The sequence below is a fragment of the Sporothrix schenckii genome, assembly GCF_000961545.1.
Source record: "Sporothrix schenckii 1099-18 chromosome Unknown Cont44, whole genome shotgun sequence".
Lineage (NCBI taxonomy): Eukaryota > Fungi > Ascomycota > Sordariomycetes > Ophiostomatales > Ophiostomataceae > Sporothrix > Sporothrix schenckii.
This window is the reverse complement of record NW_015971145.1, coordinates 6,288,339-6,301,757: the sequence shown is the minus strand read 5'-3', so window position 1 is coordinate 6,301,757 and position 13,419 is coordinate 6,288,339. Positions and strand designations below refer to the sequence as shown.

The window sequence follows — 13,419 nt, the reverse complement described above, 5'->3', positions numbered from 1 at the left end:
TGGCTGGGGTTCATAGGCATCCTTAGCAAAGCTAAAGAGCCACGCTTGCAGGGTTCATGCAGGCGTTAGTGGGAGAGGAAAGAGGGCGAACGAATCGGTTACTCTGAACGGAATACTGTCGAAAACTGAGGACGGGGAAAAAGGGGCAGTGGAGAAGGAAACGGGCCTAAACTGACGCTTACGCCTCCGGGAACCGAGAGGGAGAGGGCGAAACAGGTAAAGACTGAGATGATGAGGACGTAGTCGTTCAACGAAAATAAAATAATGATACCAAAAAAAAAAAAAGAAAAACCGCGAGACGATTAGCGTGCAACCCAAAGCACTTGAACTTCCTCTTACGACCGCAACCACAACAGCGTAGCCACGAACGCTGGAGACTACAACTTAGCCCTTTCCTTCCGGTTCTCACGTAAGAGGAATCCTCAGAAACAAGACGAAGGAGAACAGAGGAGAGGAACGATTAACTACCTTGGCTCTACTTGAGACAAAAAAAAGCTGACTACAGGTTCGCCATGCTATTCCTCCTCCAGAGACTTCTCCGTGCAGTCCTTCGTACTCATTTTCAGGTCACACTCTGAGGACTTGTCAGAAGATTGAACTGCAGCACGAGTAATAAAGTTTATGTGCCCGTACGAGTACACAATTTCCTGTTCGAGGCAGCCAACACCCAAAGTCATACCTTCCGTTCTACGATGTATGTATTGCGGCTACACTTGAACACTGATGTCCTCGCTCTTCATTCCGAGTGGAGAACCCGCACTTGGGGGTTGATGGCGACAGTGGATGTCACCCTGGTATTACAAGCTACCCTGTTCGAGCTCTGCCTCAAAAGGGTCTCTGGCCAATGTCCAGCTGCAACAGGCCGTCATTTTCCGCATGCATTTGATTGTTCTTGCCAATTGCGAGAATCATTGCAATGGCAAGCATGGCAATTTGCATGCTGTATGTTGTACGGATACAACATTGTCACATACGACAAACTTCGTACGTCGTAAATCATAACCTGGAGATGCAGGGTCCCCGGCCACACGTGGCGTCTCACCTACAAACCACGCGTCCGTCGCGACGACCATGCCGTCGGGACTGGGTCTCCGCCGCTCACCTTGGCTCGCCGCCAATTTAAAGTCACCCGCATGTCCCCGGTTTGTTTATTCTCATAAACCACAACCTCGTATGCACTTCTCTTTTGTGCACCGTGTCTCGTGGTTCGCTTGTTTTTTCGGGTTGCTTTTGCGTGCAACATTTCCATTTCAATCGTTGCCTCTCCTGTGTTGCTCCTTCCTTGACTTTTTCAAACATCTTTTCGTTCTTTCTCCATACTTCTACTTTCCTCTTCCCCCTCTCCTCTCTGCACCCGCATCCACGCCTGGGGAACATGTTGACAGCCGGCCTTCTTTTGGCGGCCCTCGCCGGCTCTGCCGTGGCCCAGATTGCGACCGTCCCGGTCTCTGCGACTGCGGCCCAGCCCTCGTCTGCCGTCGAGCCTGCCGACTTTGATGTCTCCGACGCTCTGCTGCAGCTCGGTGTCAATGTCAGCGCCATTCCGCCTCTCGCCACCGCCGCCGATACCGACAGCGCTGGTGCCACGTCCAAGCGCTCCTCGGCCGGAAAACCTTCGTCGCCGTGCTCCCTGGCCTGCGACGGTCTCGCGATTCTCTACGGCAGCAATTATGTGCTCGCCAATGGCACCAGCACCTACTCGGCTTTCGTTGGCGCGTACTGGTCGCAGAACCAGGCAGAGGTTCAGCCCTACTGCGTGTTTAAGCCCAAGACAACCGCCGACGTCTCCATTGCCGTCCTCGTCAACCGTCTAACCGGCTGCCCATTTGCTGCCAAGAGCGGTGGTCACTCGGCCTACCGCGGCGCCGCCAACGTGCCCAGCGGCATGACCATTTCCTTTGCCAACCTCAACAACATTCAGCTCTCCGCCGACAAGAGCACCGTGGCGGTCGGCCCAGGCAACGTCTGGGGCAAGGTCTATGCCTACCTTGATGCCTACGACTTAACCGTCATTGGCGGCCGTCTGTACGACATTGGCGTCGGCGGCCTGACCACCGGCGGCGGCATTTCGTACATTTCCAACCTTCATGGCTGGGCCTGTGACAATGTCGAGAGCTACGACCTCGTTCTTGCCAGCGGCGTACTTGTGCGCGCCAGTGCCACAGAGTATTCTGACCTCTTCTGGGCTCTGCGCGGCGGCGGTAACAACTTTGGCCTCGTCGTCAACTTCAACCTACAAACCTACCCGCTGGCCGACAACGGGGCCCTGTATATCGGGGCCCGTACTTACCTTGAGACCGAGTTTGACGCTGTTGACCAGGCCTTTTACAACCTCATCGTCAACTCGGCTGACGACCCGAATGCTGGTGCTTACGTCGTATACGTCACTACTGGCGGCTCCAACATCTGCGCTCCCACCTTTTACTATGCCGACGCCGCCAACGGTGCCACGGCCGCCATATGGGACGAGTTCGAGGCCATTCCCAACGTCGGCGACACCACCGGCATTCATAACATTGTCACGTGGGCCGCCGAGATCGCCAACGACAGCCCGCCCGGCCTCCGCGAGATGTACTATACCATGTCTTTCAAGGCCGACCTCGACACGCTGAAGTTTGCACGCTCCTACTTTTTCGAGACCGTTGGCAACGTCACCGACATCCCTGGCATCGTGCCCAACATCGTCTTCCAGGGCATCACGACGCCTGAGTTGCAGCAGTTTTCCCGCAACGGCGGCAACGCGCTGGGCCTCACAGAGAGCGATGGACCGATGTTCATTCTGCTGGTGGCCGCCATGTGGGACAACGCCTCGGATGATGCCGCCGTGGCCGCCTTTGCATCGGACGTCCTGACCAAGGTCAAGGCCCATGCCACGGCACGCGGTGTCCAGATCGACTACGTCTACATGAACTACGCCAGCATGTACCAGGACGTCCTCAGCTCCTACGGCCCCAAGGTGCTTGCCCGCCTGCGCAAGGTCTCCAAAAAGTACGACCCCGCCCAGATCTACCAGACCCTGCAGCCCGGCTACTTTAAGCTCAGTGGTGAGCCTCCCGTCCCCAACTCGGGCTTCTACAACTATTAGAGAGACGTAGAGACGTACCTTTTTTTAAGAAAACCTTTTCTGTAAATAGCACTAGCATCTGCCTGTACATATGTACGTAATTTTAATCAAAAGGCCCATCAAACCAGCAGCCCAAAAAATGTATGTAAACCAAAGTGCCAAAGTCTCAGAAGCTCCAAACACGAGATACAAAATCTGAACCCCCACTGTTATAAATTCCCTTTCCCGTACGTCATGTTTGAATGGTCCCCACGCTCTTGAGTGCGCTGTCTGTCATCTCATACAGCTCACCAAAGCCCTTGAAGACCGCGTAGTAGATGGTAAGGTCAGTCTCATTGCCCGACAACTTGCCGCCCGTCATACGTACACTAGCCACGTGCCATTTGAAGGGCAGTATCGCCATGGAGACGCTGAATTGTTAACAAGTTGGAAGAGGGAAGAGGAGACACAAAAGAAAGATACACAGAGACAGGGGTAACATACAATGTATTTGGCAGGTAGCGGACCAGGTCTCTCCGTTTAAGCTCGGCAAGGCTCTTCGTCACACCGCGGAAGGACTCGTCGACCTTGGCGGGCGGGCTGCCATATGTGCTGATGCTACTTGCGGCGGCCTCGGGGTGTGTGGCCAGCACGTGGGACAGGTAATTGTAGACAGAGGCACGCGCAATGTAGTAGTAGATGTACGAGGCGTTGGTGACCAGGACCAGCTGGCCGTCGACGTTGCTGCCGATGCGCGCCAGGGCACCCTGAAACTTGGCAGCCGCAGCCTCGTACCATGCGTCCAGCTTGGACACGTAGTCCTGGGCGACGGCAGCCGGCGGGCGGTCGGAGCGAGGCGGCGTGCCGCTCGCTGGATAGCACAAATCGAGAGCGCCTGTCAAGACACCTGACAGCCGACACAACGCAGCGAAAACTTGGCTGAAAACACGTTTGGTGGCCGGCGAATAGACGGACAATCCATCAATCTCGTCGCCGGCATCTTGCACATTCAACCCCGGGCGCGACATGTCAAAGTCGGCGGCGCCAATCAGCATGGGCCGCCGCATGCCGAGGGCCATGACTTTGTCACGCACAACGCAGAACCACCACAGCCGTTTGAGGATGGTGCGGCGCTGGTAGGTTATGTTCGGCTTCGTGCTCATCTTGACCGTGTTCTTGGGGACCTCGAGATCGTAGTAGCGGTGGGCGTTGGCATTGCGGGCAAAGTGGATGGCGGTGCTCATCCAGAAGCAGTTGGTGCGGTCCTTCATGTTGGGTGCGTAGTATGTCAGCATGAGAGCTCCCTGGGCCGTGCAAACATCGTCACGGCCCTCCTCGAGGTAGAAGAGGGTCTTGGCCCGGCGGTAGAAGTTTGCACGAGCCTCAGGGGCGGATGAAAAGCCGAGTTGCGATAGAGTGGACTGGGATACAAACGGCGTCACACTGAAGAGCATGGCCTGGAAGACAAAAAGGGATATCTGGCCGAACGGAGTGGACTGCGGAGTAGGGCTGTTGTAGATAGACCAAAAGTCGTTTTCGTTGAGCAGCGGCACCAGGGGATGCACGTGCAGGAAATATTTCTTCATGAGCTCGTCTAAGATGGGCTTCTTGGGGACGTGCAGACAGCCTCTTTGCTCGAGGAGGAGGGCATCATCCTCGTGGTCGAGCTTCCAGAGTGTCTTGGAAGAGAGGAAGGGATACCGCGAGAAAATAACAAATGCAGGGCCGTTGTTGGCGGTGCTTGGCTGTGCCACGACAGCCGTCGACAGGCCTGTCGACAAACCGGTCGTGGCCGGTGCTGATGCCGCTTTTTCCGCAGACGGCGGCGGAGATGTACGTTCTGGCGTGTGTTCCCTTGTGCGGATCTTTGTCAGTCGGGGTGGAAGAGCACCAGTGTCTGTAGGCATATCAAAATCCAGCCCCAAGCCAGCACTGCCCACGCCCATCGCAGATGCAAACGACATGGACGCCAGGTTGGCGTTGCCCGTTTTGAGCAGCGGTGGCGACAAGGGGAAGTGCATCTGCTGCCAGGCCTCAGAGCTGGAACAGCCGTAGTCCGAGTTGTCGTGGGTTGTGCCGTCGATCCCACCGCCATAGAGCGAGAAGTTATCCACAGTGTGACTGAGGAGCTCATAGGACATGGGCTCGTCTTCGCCCAGCGGCTGGGCCAAAGTCAGCACCGCATCTTCTGTTTTCGTTGTCTGTTGTTCCTCTCCATCGTCCATATTGAGAAACAAGTCGAGCTCGTCCAAGTCGTTGTCGCCACCCAGCCCGTGGTCCCTCAAGCCGCTGTCGCTTGACCCCGCCGCGGTAAGCGACACCGATTCGGTCGACGCAGGCTCTGAGACGGATGGGCGGGACTGTGTAGTGGCTGCTGGCTCCGCAGTCAGCAGCACGGCGGCAAGAGGATCATTCCAATCAAATGGAGGCGGTGCATTGGCCTCGTGTTCGCGGGCATCGGCTAGTTGTGTGGGTGGTGGTTTCGTCGAGGAGGCAAGCTGCGCGGTCGGGGTTGGGTGCTTCGGAACGCCATCATTGTCGCTGTCGCTAGCCTGCTCGATGGGCCAGTGATTGTCGGACGGGACGACAATTGTTCTGCACCTGAAACTCGTGTTAGTTTCTGTCGAAGAGCACAGGACAGGCCTTCCGCTTCCTGGACCATACCTGTTCTTGCGCCTCAATTGCACGACACATTCACTGAAGTCGAGCCGGCAGTTGGTGCACGGCTTGCCACTGACGATGACGTCGCAACGGACCTTACGGGCCCGGCACGCCAAACACGCCCGTGATGCGCGTCGACGCTTGGCCGAGTCGTTCTGTGTGGTGGGCTTGGGGAGAGCTGGAGCGGGAGGAACCGATGCCATGGTGTGCTTCTTCTGTTTGGCAGCTCTTTTCTCTCGTTGTAGAATATGCGTGACCTGCGCAGGGTCTGGCTCTGGATCCGTCGACTTCCAGGACAACGTGTCTTATGGAGTCGATTACCGAAAACCAGTTTGGTTTATGTCTTCGTGCAGCGTTGACAACTGTGTTTCGAGGACTTTGAAGGCCGAATATGGAGAATAAATCTGGGGTTGAAAGGGCAATGGGGTGTGAAAAGTCTGGGGGGAGGGGCCACAGGTATATGGGGAAATTATGGGCCTCTGTCGTTTCTTCCACACCGCCGCATTTCGATCAGCCAACACGGCGAATCTAAAGTCGTCTCTGTTTGTGGAATGGTTTGTGGAAGAGTGGTATCTTCCTCGACACCGGCGGGTGCAAAAGAGTACGATGCAATATTGAGAACTCGGCAATCTCACAGAGGACGGCGCTTGGACACGACAATAACGCAAGCGTGAGGCACATCGGAACTGAATGGATGCTACAGGGTTCCCTGGCGCCTCATCGTCACTTCCCTGGAGAACTGTCACCTCCCCTGTCACTAGCTCTCTCCTGTCTTCCGCAAATATCCGGCCTTGCCAAAGTGGGGTGTGTTGGAAAGAGGCTTGGCCATGATGTTGCGGGTTGCGGAGTACAAAGTAGTGGCATCCCTAAATGTTGTTTGGCAAGGCCTTTTGTCCTTTCCCTTCTTTCTCTTCATTGTCGGTTGAACAAAACCAAAGGCTCACCCCACAAGCAATTCGGACAACTGAAAGTGGCTTTCTTATCGGTGATCGCTCGGTATGGAGCTGTGGTACCTTATCCTCGGTAAAGCATTGTGCTCTTATTGGCGCGCTGGTATCAGGGCACAAAGCAGCTTTAGTCCCGCCGGTGAACACCTGCGCACCGGCGCCGACAACTGGGACCGTCAGTGCTGTACATTCGCCGACTGCGGCCCGAGCCTGCAGCGAGAATAAATTCCCGTGAAAGCGGAGGGCAAGAATCAATAGGATGCGTCTCGAAGATCTGTAAAGTAGGGTTTGACTGAGAGATCAGGTGCCACAACTTCAACGGGCGATGTATTTCGTTCATGCTATTAAAATCGAAGAGGAAAAAAACGAGGACACAGCAGGAAGAGGCTACCAGCCACTTATGATTATGCTGTCTGAACAGAGACTGAGCAGGACCTACGTTGGGAATCGTAAAGTCCGTGTGTTAGACACGGGATTCACGATTATGGATTAACAATACTGGATTCATAATTTATGGATTCATGCTTTATGGTATATTAACAAATTTATGAACAAATTTATAAACGAAGCGAATCTATCAATATGAATCTCACAGGTGTTTCACACCACGGAGGAAATTTGAGAAAAGTGCCGTAGATGTTTTAAGAAATCGCGTAAAACTGGGAAAGCCTGTTGTTCAGAGGCAATGACCACCCGAACTCAAACTACTTTTGTTGTGTTTGGGTAGAGGGAAACTCTCACAACAGGTCCCAATGCCGAGTAATATATTCTTACGATGTCAAGAAGTGAGGAGCGTTCAGGAACAGGCCGACCAAGCAGCCAGCAGCGGTGCCAGCAATGGGAATGGTCAGGATCCAGCCGGTAAGCAAGAGGCCAACCCGCTGCCAGTTGACGGCCTTGTAAGTGCCGTTGCAGAGACCAACACCAATGGTAGCACCAGTGATGCACATGGAGGTGGAGACGGGGAGGCTGTACTGGGCGGCGAGCAGGACGGTAATAGCGGCGCCCATCTCCATGGAGCAACCACGGCTAGGAGAGTGGTACGTAATCTTGTTACCCATGACTATGGTTTGTTAGCTTGCGTCCGAAGAGCGTCACAACACAAAATACTCCGACCGCTTATGACGTTTTCTTTAACTTACCCTTCATGATGTTGTAACCGTAGGTGATGAAGCCAATGGCGAGAGTGATGGCCAGAACAGCAAGCTGCCAGACAGGGACAGGGTTCTTGCCGCTCTCGTTGACAGTGCCCGTCTTCCAGGCAGCGTACATGGCGGCCCAGGGAGCGGCGGAGTTGCCAATGTCGTTGGAGCCGTGGGCAAATGAGGCAGTGCAAGCGGTGATGACCTGGATGAAGGAGTACGAGTGCTCAACCTCGTTGGGGTAACGGCGGGCGTGGGAGTACACGCGGGCCATGCGCTCACCCTCGGGGGTACCGAGGACACCGGTCTGCGCGGCGTGGATGTCGTAGTTGACGCCGTAGAGGGCGCCGCAGACAATCATAGCGGGCAGACGGATGAAAAAGCGCTTGATGTTGTGCAGCTCGTAGATGGAGCCAGCGCCCATGGGGTAGTCGCGGAGGGTGCGCATGGCCCAGCCGAGCGGGCCGGGCTTGGCCTCAAGTTTGGCATTGAGCTTGCGCTTGGACTGTTCCATCATTTCCCTGTACTTGGCCTGGGACTTCTCCTCATCAAAGTTGGCTTCCTTGTTGGCATCGACGACCGTGACAGCGTTGTCCTTAAGCGGCTCACCGGCGCCTGCCTCGGCGTCGGCGGAATCGGGAGCGGACTCAGGCTCCATGTCTTCCTCCTGGACAACGTTGTAGTTGGGGACTTTGATGCTCTCGCCAGCCTCGACGGGGCGACGCAGGAGGGCAGGGCCGTAGAAGATGTGGTACCAGCGGATGGACTGGTCCTTCTTGATCATGAGGCAGTAAATATAAGGGACAAAGAAGAGGGTCGCGATCAGGGCAACGCCGGCAGCGGTGCCGACAATGACCGAAGCAACCCACCAGGAGGGCTTGTCCGTCAGGTGGTACTGCGGCGCACCCTTGTAGACGATGGAGAGCGTGCAGACAGCAGCGGCCAGGAAGAACCAGAACGGCGACGTGTAGACGGCCCACTTGGTGGGGTTGGCACGGAGGAGGACGATGAACTTGATGAGCAGGTAGATGGAGGCCGCGAAGCCGCCGGAAATCAAGGGAGCCAGCGCCAGGCCGGAGAAAACGGCGCCGAGGCCCTTGCCCTTGTTCCAGCCCCACTGCACATGCGAGGCACCGACCGTGGCAACACCGACACCAGCGACGGCCGAGATGATGGAGTACGAAGACGACACGTGGGTGGAGTGGGCGGTGCACCACATGACCCAGGACGAGGCCGCGGCGATGGCGCAGGCGAAGGCGAGGAGCTGGACGCCGGCGTTGCCTTCGAAAGCAGTGGCCGGGATGATGCCGTCCTTGATGGTCGACGCGGTACGGGCACCGGTGGCGACGGCACCGGCAATCTCACAAACGGTTGCTAGGACCATGGCCCAGCGGTACGTGATGGAGCGGGAGGAAACACTCGTGGCCCACGAGTTGGCAACATCGTCTATCTAGTCAGCGGCGTGGACAAAACATAAATGACAATTTAAACGAAGCAAAAGCAAACAACGGTGTTGTTGTCACGTACTGGCACCGTTGTTGAAGGCATCGAGCAAGGCAAACACGGTGCCAATGCCGAAGATGTAGTCGTATTGGTGAAGAGTAGGCATTGTGACGGTGTTGTACCGATCAAAGATCAGAGGGCCGACGGGTTGCTGGTTGGCTGAAGGTGGTCGTCTGGAAGACAAGAAGAACAAGAGACAAGCAATATCAAAATTGAGAAAAGACCAGAACGACGGGTAGATATGTACGTCGTTCATCAGCCGCTGCGCGGCGGTTGTGGAACGTTCGTCTCTCGGTTCTGAAGGTAATACATCCCAATAGCGTCCTGTGGCACACACGCTGGTACTAGGCTGCTTGGCAAATCTGAATGGTTCACCGACGCAGGATGCTTAACCTATGGGACCGCACGCGACAAGCATCTTCTAGGCACACTTGGATTCGCCAAGAACGAGTTAACGAAACCTTGCTCGGTCGCCCAAAGCAGCAGGGGGCCAGACTGACACGTGCCATTCATGGAGAGAGCACGGATTGCACACGTGCTCGTTTACGCTGAAAAGAGCCTTGAATCTTTGGAACGTTCCATTTTTGGAAGATGTGGCCAAATCCGTACGGAGTACTCCGTACATGGTAGCACTAGGTATTTAGGTGGGTCTGCTTTCTATTGTCGAGTTGTCGAGACACCGTCAAGGGCGGTCTTGAGGAACGACGCATCCAAACTGCTTTTTGAAAATACGCTTCAACCCGTCTTCTACTACCCTCATTCTCTATCTCAAGAAGATGCATTCTCTATCTCAAGAAGATGCATTCTCTATCTCAAGAAGATGACAACAGCTTGGAAAACTCCAAAGTGACGGCAAAGGCCGGCTGGGCCGAGACCTAATCGCGGGAAAGGTCTCTGGCTGCTTGGAAAGGATTCTGTTATTCTGTTGGTCGTCCTGAAGGCAATCCATTGGTGTTTATGCTTATTTACATTGACAGGAACCCGGGTGGCGTTGATTGGTCCATTATGCCTGTCTGGCCCACAAGAATCCGCGCTAATGCAGTAGTGCTGAACGCCACATGGGATTTAAAAAGGGACTTGTCGCCATCCAGTAAAATGGAAATGTTCGGTGGGCTTTCCGATCATCGACCGAGTTTTCTATAACGAAAGAGATCGTTGCCTCTACTAGAAAGACACATATCGACGAATTTGCTGCCGCGTTTCATTGTCTAGTTTTTCACTTGTCCGCATCGCCGAAAATTTTCTTCCGACAAAGACCTATGAGGCCCCATTCGGTGTCAAGTTTGTATTTTTTCAATTCGGTCTTGTTATCGATCCACTCTCGCACCTTGGCGATAGTCTTGGCGGTCTTGGCTTTGAGCACGACACACAGAGCAACTGAAAAACGTGTTGGATACAGCGACTACCATTGGTCGGAATGTTTGAAGGCATTGATAGAAAAAGTCGAGTTTCTTACGAGTTGCTTTTGGTACGTCCGCGGAACTGAAAATGTCTTTTGGTTTTCTACTATTACGTCCAGTCTCACATCCTACTGGGCCTCGGTGGCTTGGCGATGATTTCCCACGGCGCATCCCCACCAATGTGTGGGCGGTTACCTCCTCCGCTGCTGTGTTTTCTTTGAGAAATTGTCAGAGCAATTGTCCATTATGCTCTGGAAAGGGTATTGCTTTGGGTGGCAATGTCCGGGAAAAAAATACGGAGGGAGCGAGTCAGCTCGTTGACCCCGTGTGCCAAGGACAACACTTCTGCATGAATCGAATAGCTGTGGATGAGATACGAAGTACGGCTTACGGCAGAAAGAAACTCGGTCTTCACAAGAGGAGCACACGGCCGCACATGGCTGCAGCTTGTCGTTGTGTGGATTGTCACGGCAAGGATGCTGCTCCGCGCGCGACCGAGGCTGGCTTCCTGAAAGGAAATCAGAAATCCCAATAATTTATACTTTACAAAGACGTGCATGAAGAGGAAAAACAAATTCGCAACGTTCGAGCTCCGTTTGTTCCGTATTTCAAGCATTCGACGTGAGTCCTACAGCAAAATCAAGCTTTGGTGCCCAGACAGGCATTGCACACGGGTGGCACAGTAGTCAAGATTCAATCCGCCGACCTAGGCCATTTGCGAGAGGCCGCCCAGAGCTTGGCTCTCTTGTGCCCATCGTCGGATGGATGGGATACAGGCTTTTTAATTCTTGTTCCACGACCCGGAAGCCGGATCCCACTCTTGTGCGTCTTGACAGTCTTCCATGAACCTTCCATCCTGGCCTTCCAGAGCAGTAGAAGTGGTCCCCCGTAGTCCTTACACTTGGCCGCTTGAGGATCAATGCAAGGTACGGGTCGTTCCCATAGTGGTCTTCGCTGAATCCGGTCGTGCTGCTGCGCGCAAGGTTGGAAAGAACAGCACGCTGGGCCTTCCATGCATGGAATGTCTTGTGGGCCGTACCGAGTCTCGATTTTATTGGTGGTCTAAACCTGGCTGTCCAAAGTGTGGCTGTTGTGCCAGCAAAACATAGTATCCTTCGTCGACGTCGAAATCATGTTGCTCTCGGAAAAGCCGTTGTGGTACTGATGAAAAAAAAAAAAAAGATCTCGAGGATCGGAATCGATATCTTCTAGGCTGACCCGAGGTTATGTGTTCGTGGCTTGGGGTACTCAACCCCTTCATCGTACATATTGGTGGGTTCATGATGCTAGCTTCACGTATTAAGATGTTGATAAACTGCTGCCGCGTAGACTCTCCGGATAGTTGAGGTCGAACTAAAATGTCAATACTGGCAAAAAGGCTACCGTGCCAGCCACTTCCCGAAATGTTTCAGTGAAACGAAAGATCTCGTCAGTGAGACCAGAGTCCAAGGACGGTCGACGGGGCTCATTAACACCACGTCGCTATGCACAATATAGGTTGTCCACGACATAAATCGTACTTCATGCATGACACCACGTACTGCACGGACCTTACAAACACCGACGCACCGGCTACCAAATGTGCGCTACAGCACAGCAGTACGAAAATCTATACATAGCAATACCGCATCACGTCCCTCCAGAGGCGATCCCTCTCGCACAGGTGAAAATACCGCACACTTTCCTGTCCTGTTGCTCATCACCCCCAATCCGCGGTCCAGCTTCGTTTCGTATGAAGACAATATTCTGGTCGACACATGTCACACTTATCACGTTTGCCATGTGCCAGAATGCTAGGAATTCGCACAGCAGCGTTCCTGGCGGCTGCCGCTCAGGTCGGCTACACCGCCACGACGAAAGATGCCGCCACGAGCAACTACCTTAAAGCAGCCGGCCACAGCTCTGTCATCACGGCACACGGCATTTGCGAGCAAGTGGCGGACTTGGGCGAGATCCGCATGAACCTGACCGCCACCGGTTCATTCGGCAAGCCAGCTCTGGTGCGCTTCATTGGTCTTGTCGTGCAATGGTCCGTAATGGTCGCGGGCCTGCCGTCTGGTGGTGTCTTGTCAACATGGCTGTCGGCGTACATCAAGCCGGGACATGTTGTGGGCACCATCTATGCGGACCCGGAGCTGTTTGCCGGCGAGGCCAAGCCGGCCGTGGTTCAGTCGGTCTACCAGACGGCGGCCGGGCCGTGTTTCGATATGGGTACACGTGGCTTGGCAGACAGTGAACGATTTGCGACACATCGGGCATGAACGCGTCGTCGATCAAGGAAATCCGGCCGTGGATCCAGCAGTACCTGACAGCGGGACGGGGCCCGACCGGGCCCAATATTTCCCTTATAGGGTACGACCTGGAATGGAGTGACGCGTTTGCCGCGGGCAGCAACTGTACCGCGTGCGACCACCAAACGCTGCTAGCGTACGTCTCGCAACAACGTCACACACTCTCCACGGCACGCAGCCGGTCGTGAATGTGGAGGCAACCACGAAATGGATGGTGACGGACCTGACGATTGGTGCAGTCACATTGAGTCCGAGCAGCGACGACATGTCTTCGGCGAGTGCCCGTGTCGCAGCTGGTTCGACTTCACCGTCGAGCTGCGCGTCTGCAACTGTAACCGGGCCTGGGGCGGGTGCGTCGACGGCATCAGGTTCTGCCTTCCTAATGAGCACTTCGACAGCAGCGGCTGTGCATCGTCGTTGGCCCTTTGAAGC

At 54.8% G+C, this 13,419-nt stretch overlaps 5 protein-coding genes across 5 annotated transcripts; 3 read left to right on the top strand and 2 right to left on the bottom strand.

Moving 5' to 3' along the window:
- Positions 1–1,375: 1,375 nt before the first annotated feature.
- Positions 1,376–3,085, top strand: SPSK_08994 (FAD binding protein domain protein; the record flags this gene model as incomplete). Its single annotated transcript, XM_016735575.1, has 1 exon — positions 1,376–3,085. The coding sequence occupies one exon, from the start codon at positions 1,376–1,378 to the stop codon at positions 3,083–3,085; it is 1,710 nt and encodes a 569-aa protein (XP_016588701.1).
- A 211-nt stretch (positions 3,086–3,296) lies between these two features.
- Positions 3,297–5,907, bottom strand: SPSK_08559 (uncharacterized protein; the record flags this gene model as incomplete). Its single annotated transcript, XM_016735152.1, has 3 exons — positions 3,297–3,474; positions 3,548–5,644; positions 5,708–5,907. 3 exons carry the CDS (start codon positions 5,905–5,907, stop codon positions 3,297–3,299), a joined length of 2,475 nt encoding a protein of 824 aa, XP_016588700.1.
- Positions 5,908–7,421: 1,514 nt separating this feature from the next.
- On the bottom strand, positions 7,422–9,402 carry SPSK_08805 (solute carrier family 20 (sodium-dependent phosphate transporter); the record flags this gene model as incomplete). The annotated part of the gene is made up of 3 exons (XM_016735392.1): positions 7,422–7,714; positions 7,794–9,239; positions 9,321–9,402. The coding sequence occupies 3 exons, from the start codon at positions 9,400–9,402 to the stop codon at positions 7,422–7,424; spliced, it is 1,821 nt and encodes a 606-aa protein (XP_016588699.1).
- Positions 9,403–12,486: 3,084 nt separating this feature from the next.
- SPSK_09968 (uncharacterized protein) lies at positions 12,487–12,957 on the top strand (the record flags this gene model as incomplete). The annotated part of the gene is made up of 1 exon (XM_016736533.1): positions 12,487–12,957. The coding sequence occupies one exon, from the start codon at positions 12,487–12,489 to the stop codon at positions 12,955–12,957; it is 471 nt and encodes a 156-aa protein (XP_016588698.1).
- Positions 12,958–13,194: 237 nt separating this feature from the next.
- On the top strand, positions 13,195–13,416 carry SPSK_10210 (uncharacterized protein; the record flags this gene model as incomplete). The annotated part of the gene is made up of 1 exon (XM_016736755.1): positions 13,195–13,416. One exon carries the CDS (start codon positions 13,195–13,197, stop codon positions 13,414–13,416), a length of 222 nt encoding a protein of 73 aa, XP_016588697.1.
- Between the last annotated feature and the right edge of the window lie 3 nt (positions 13,417–13,419).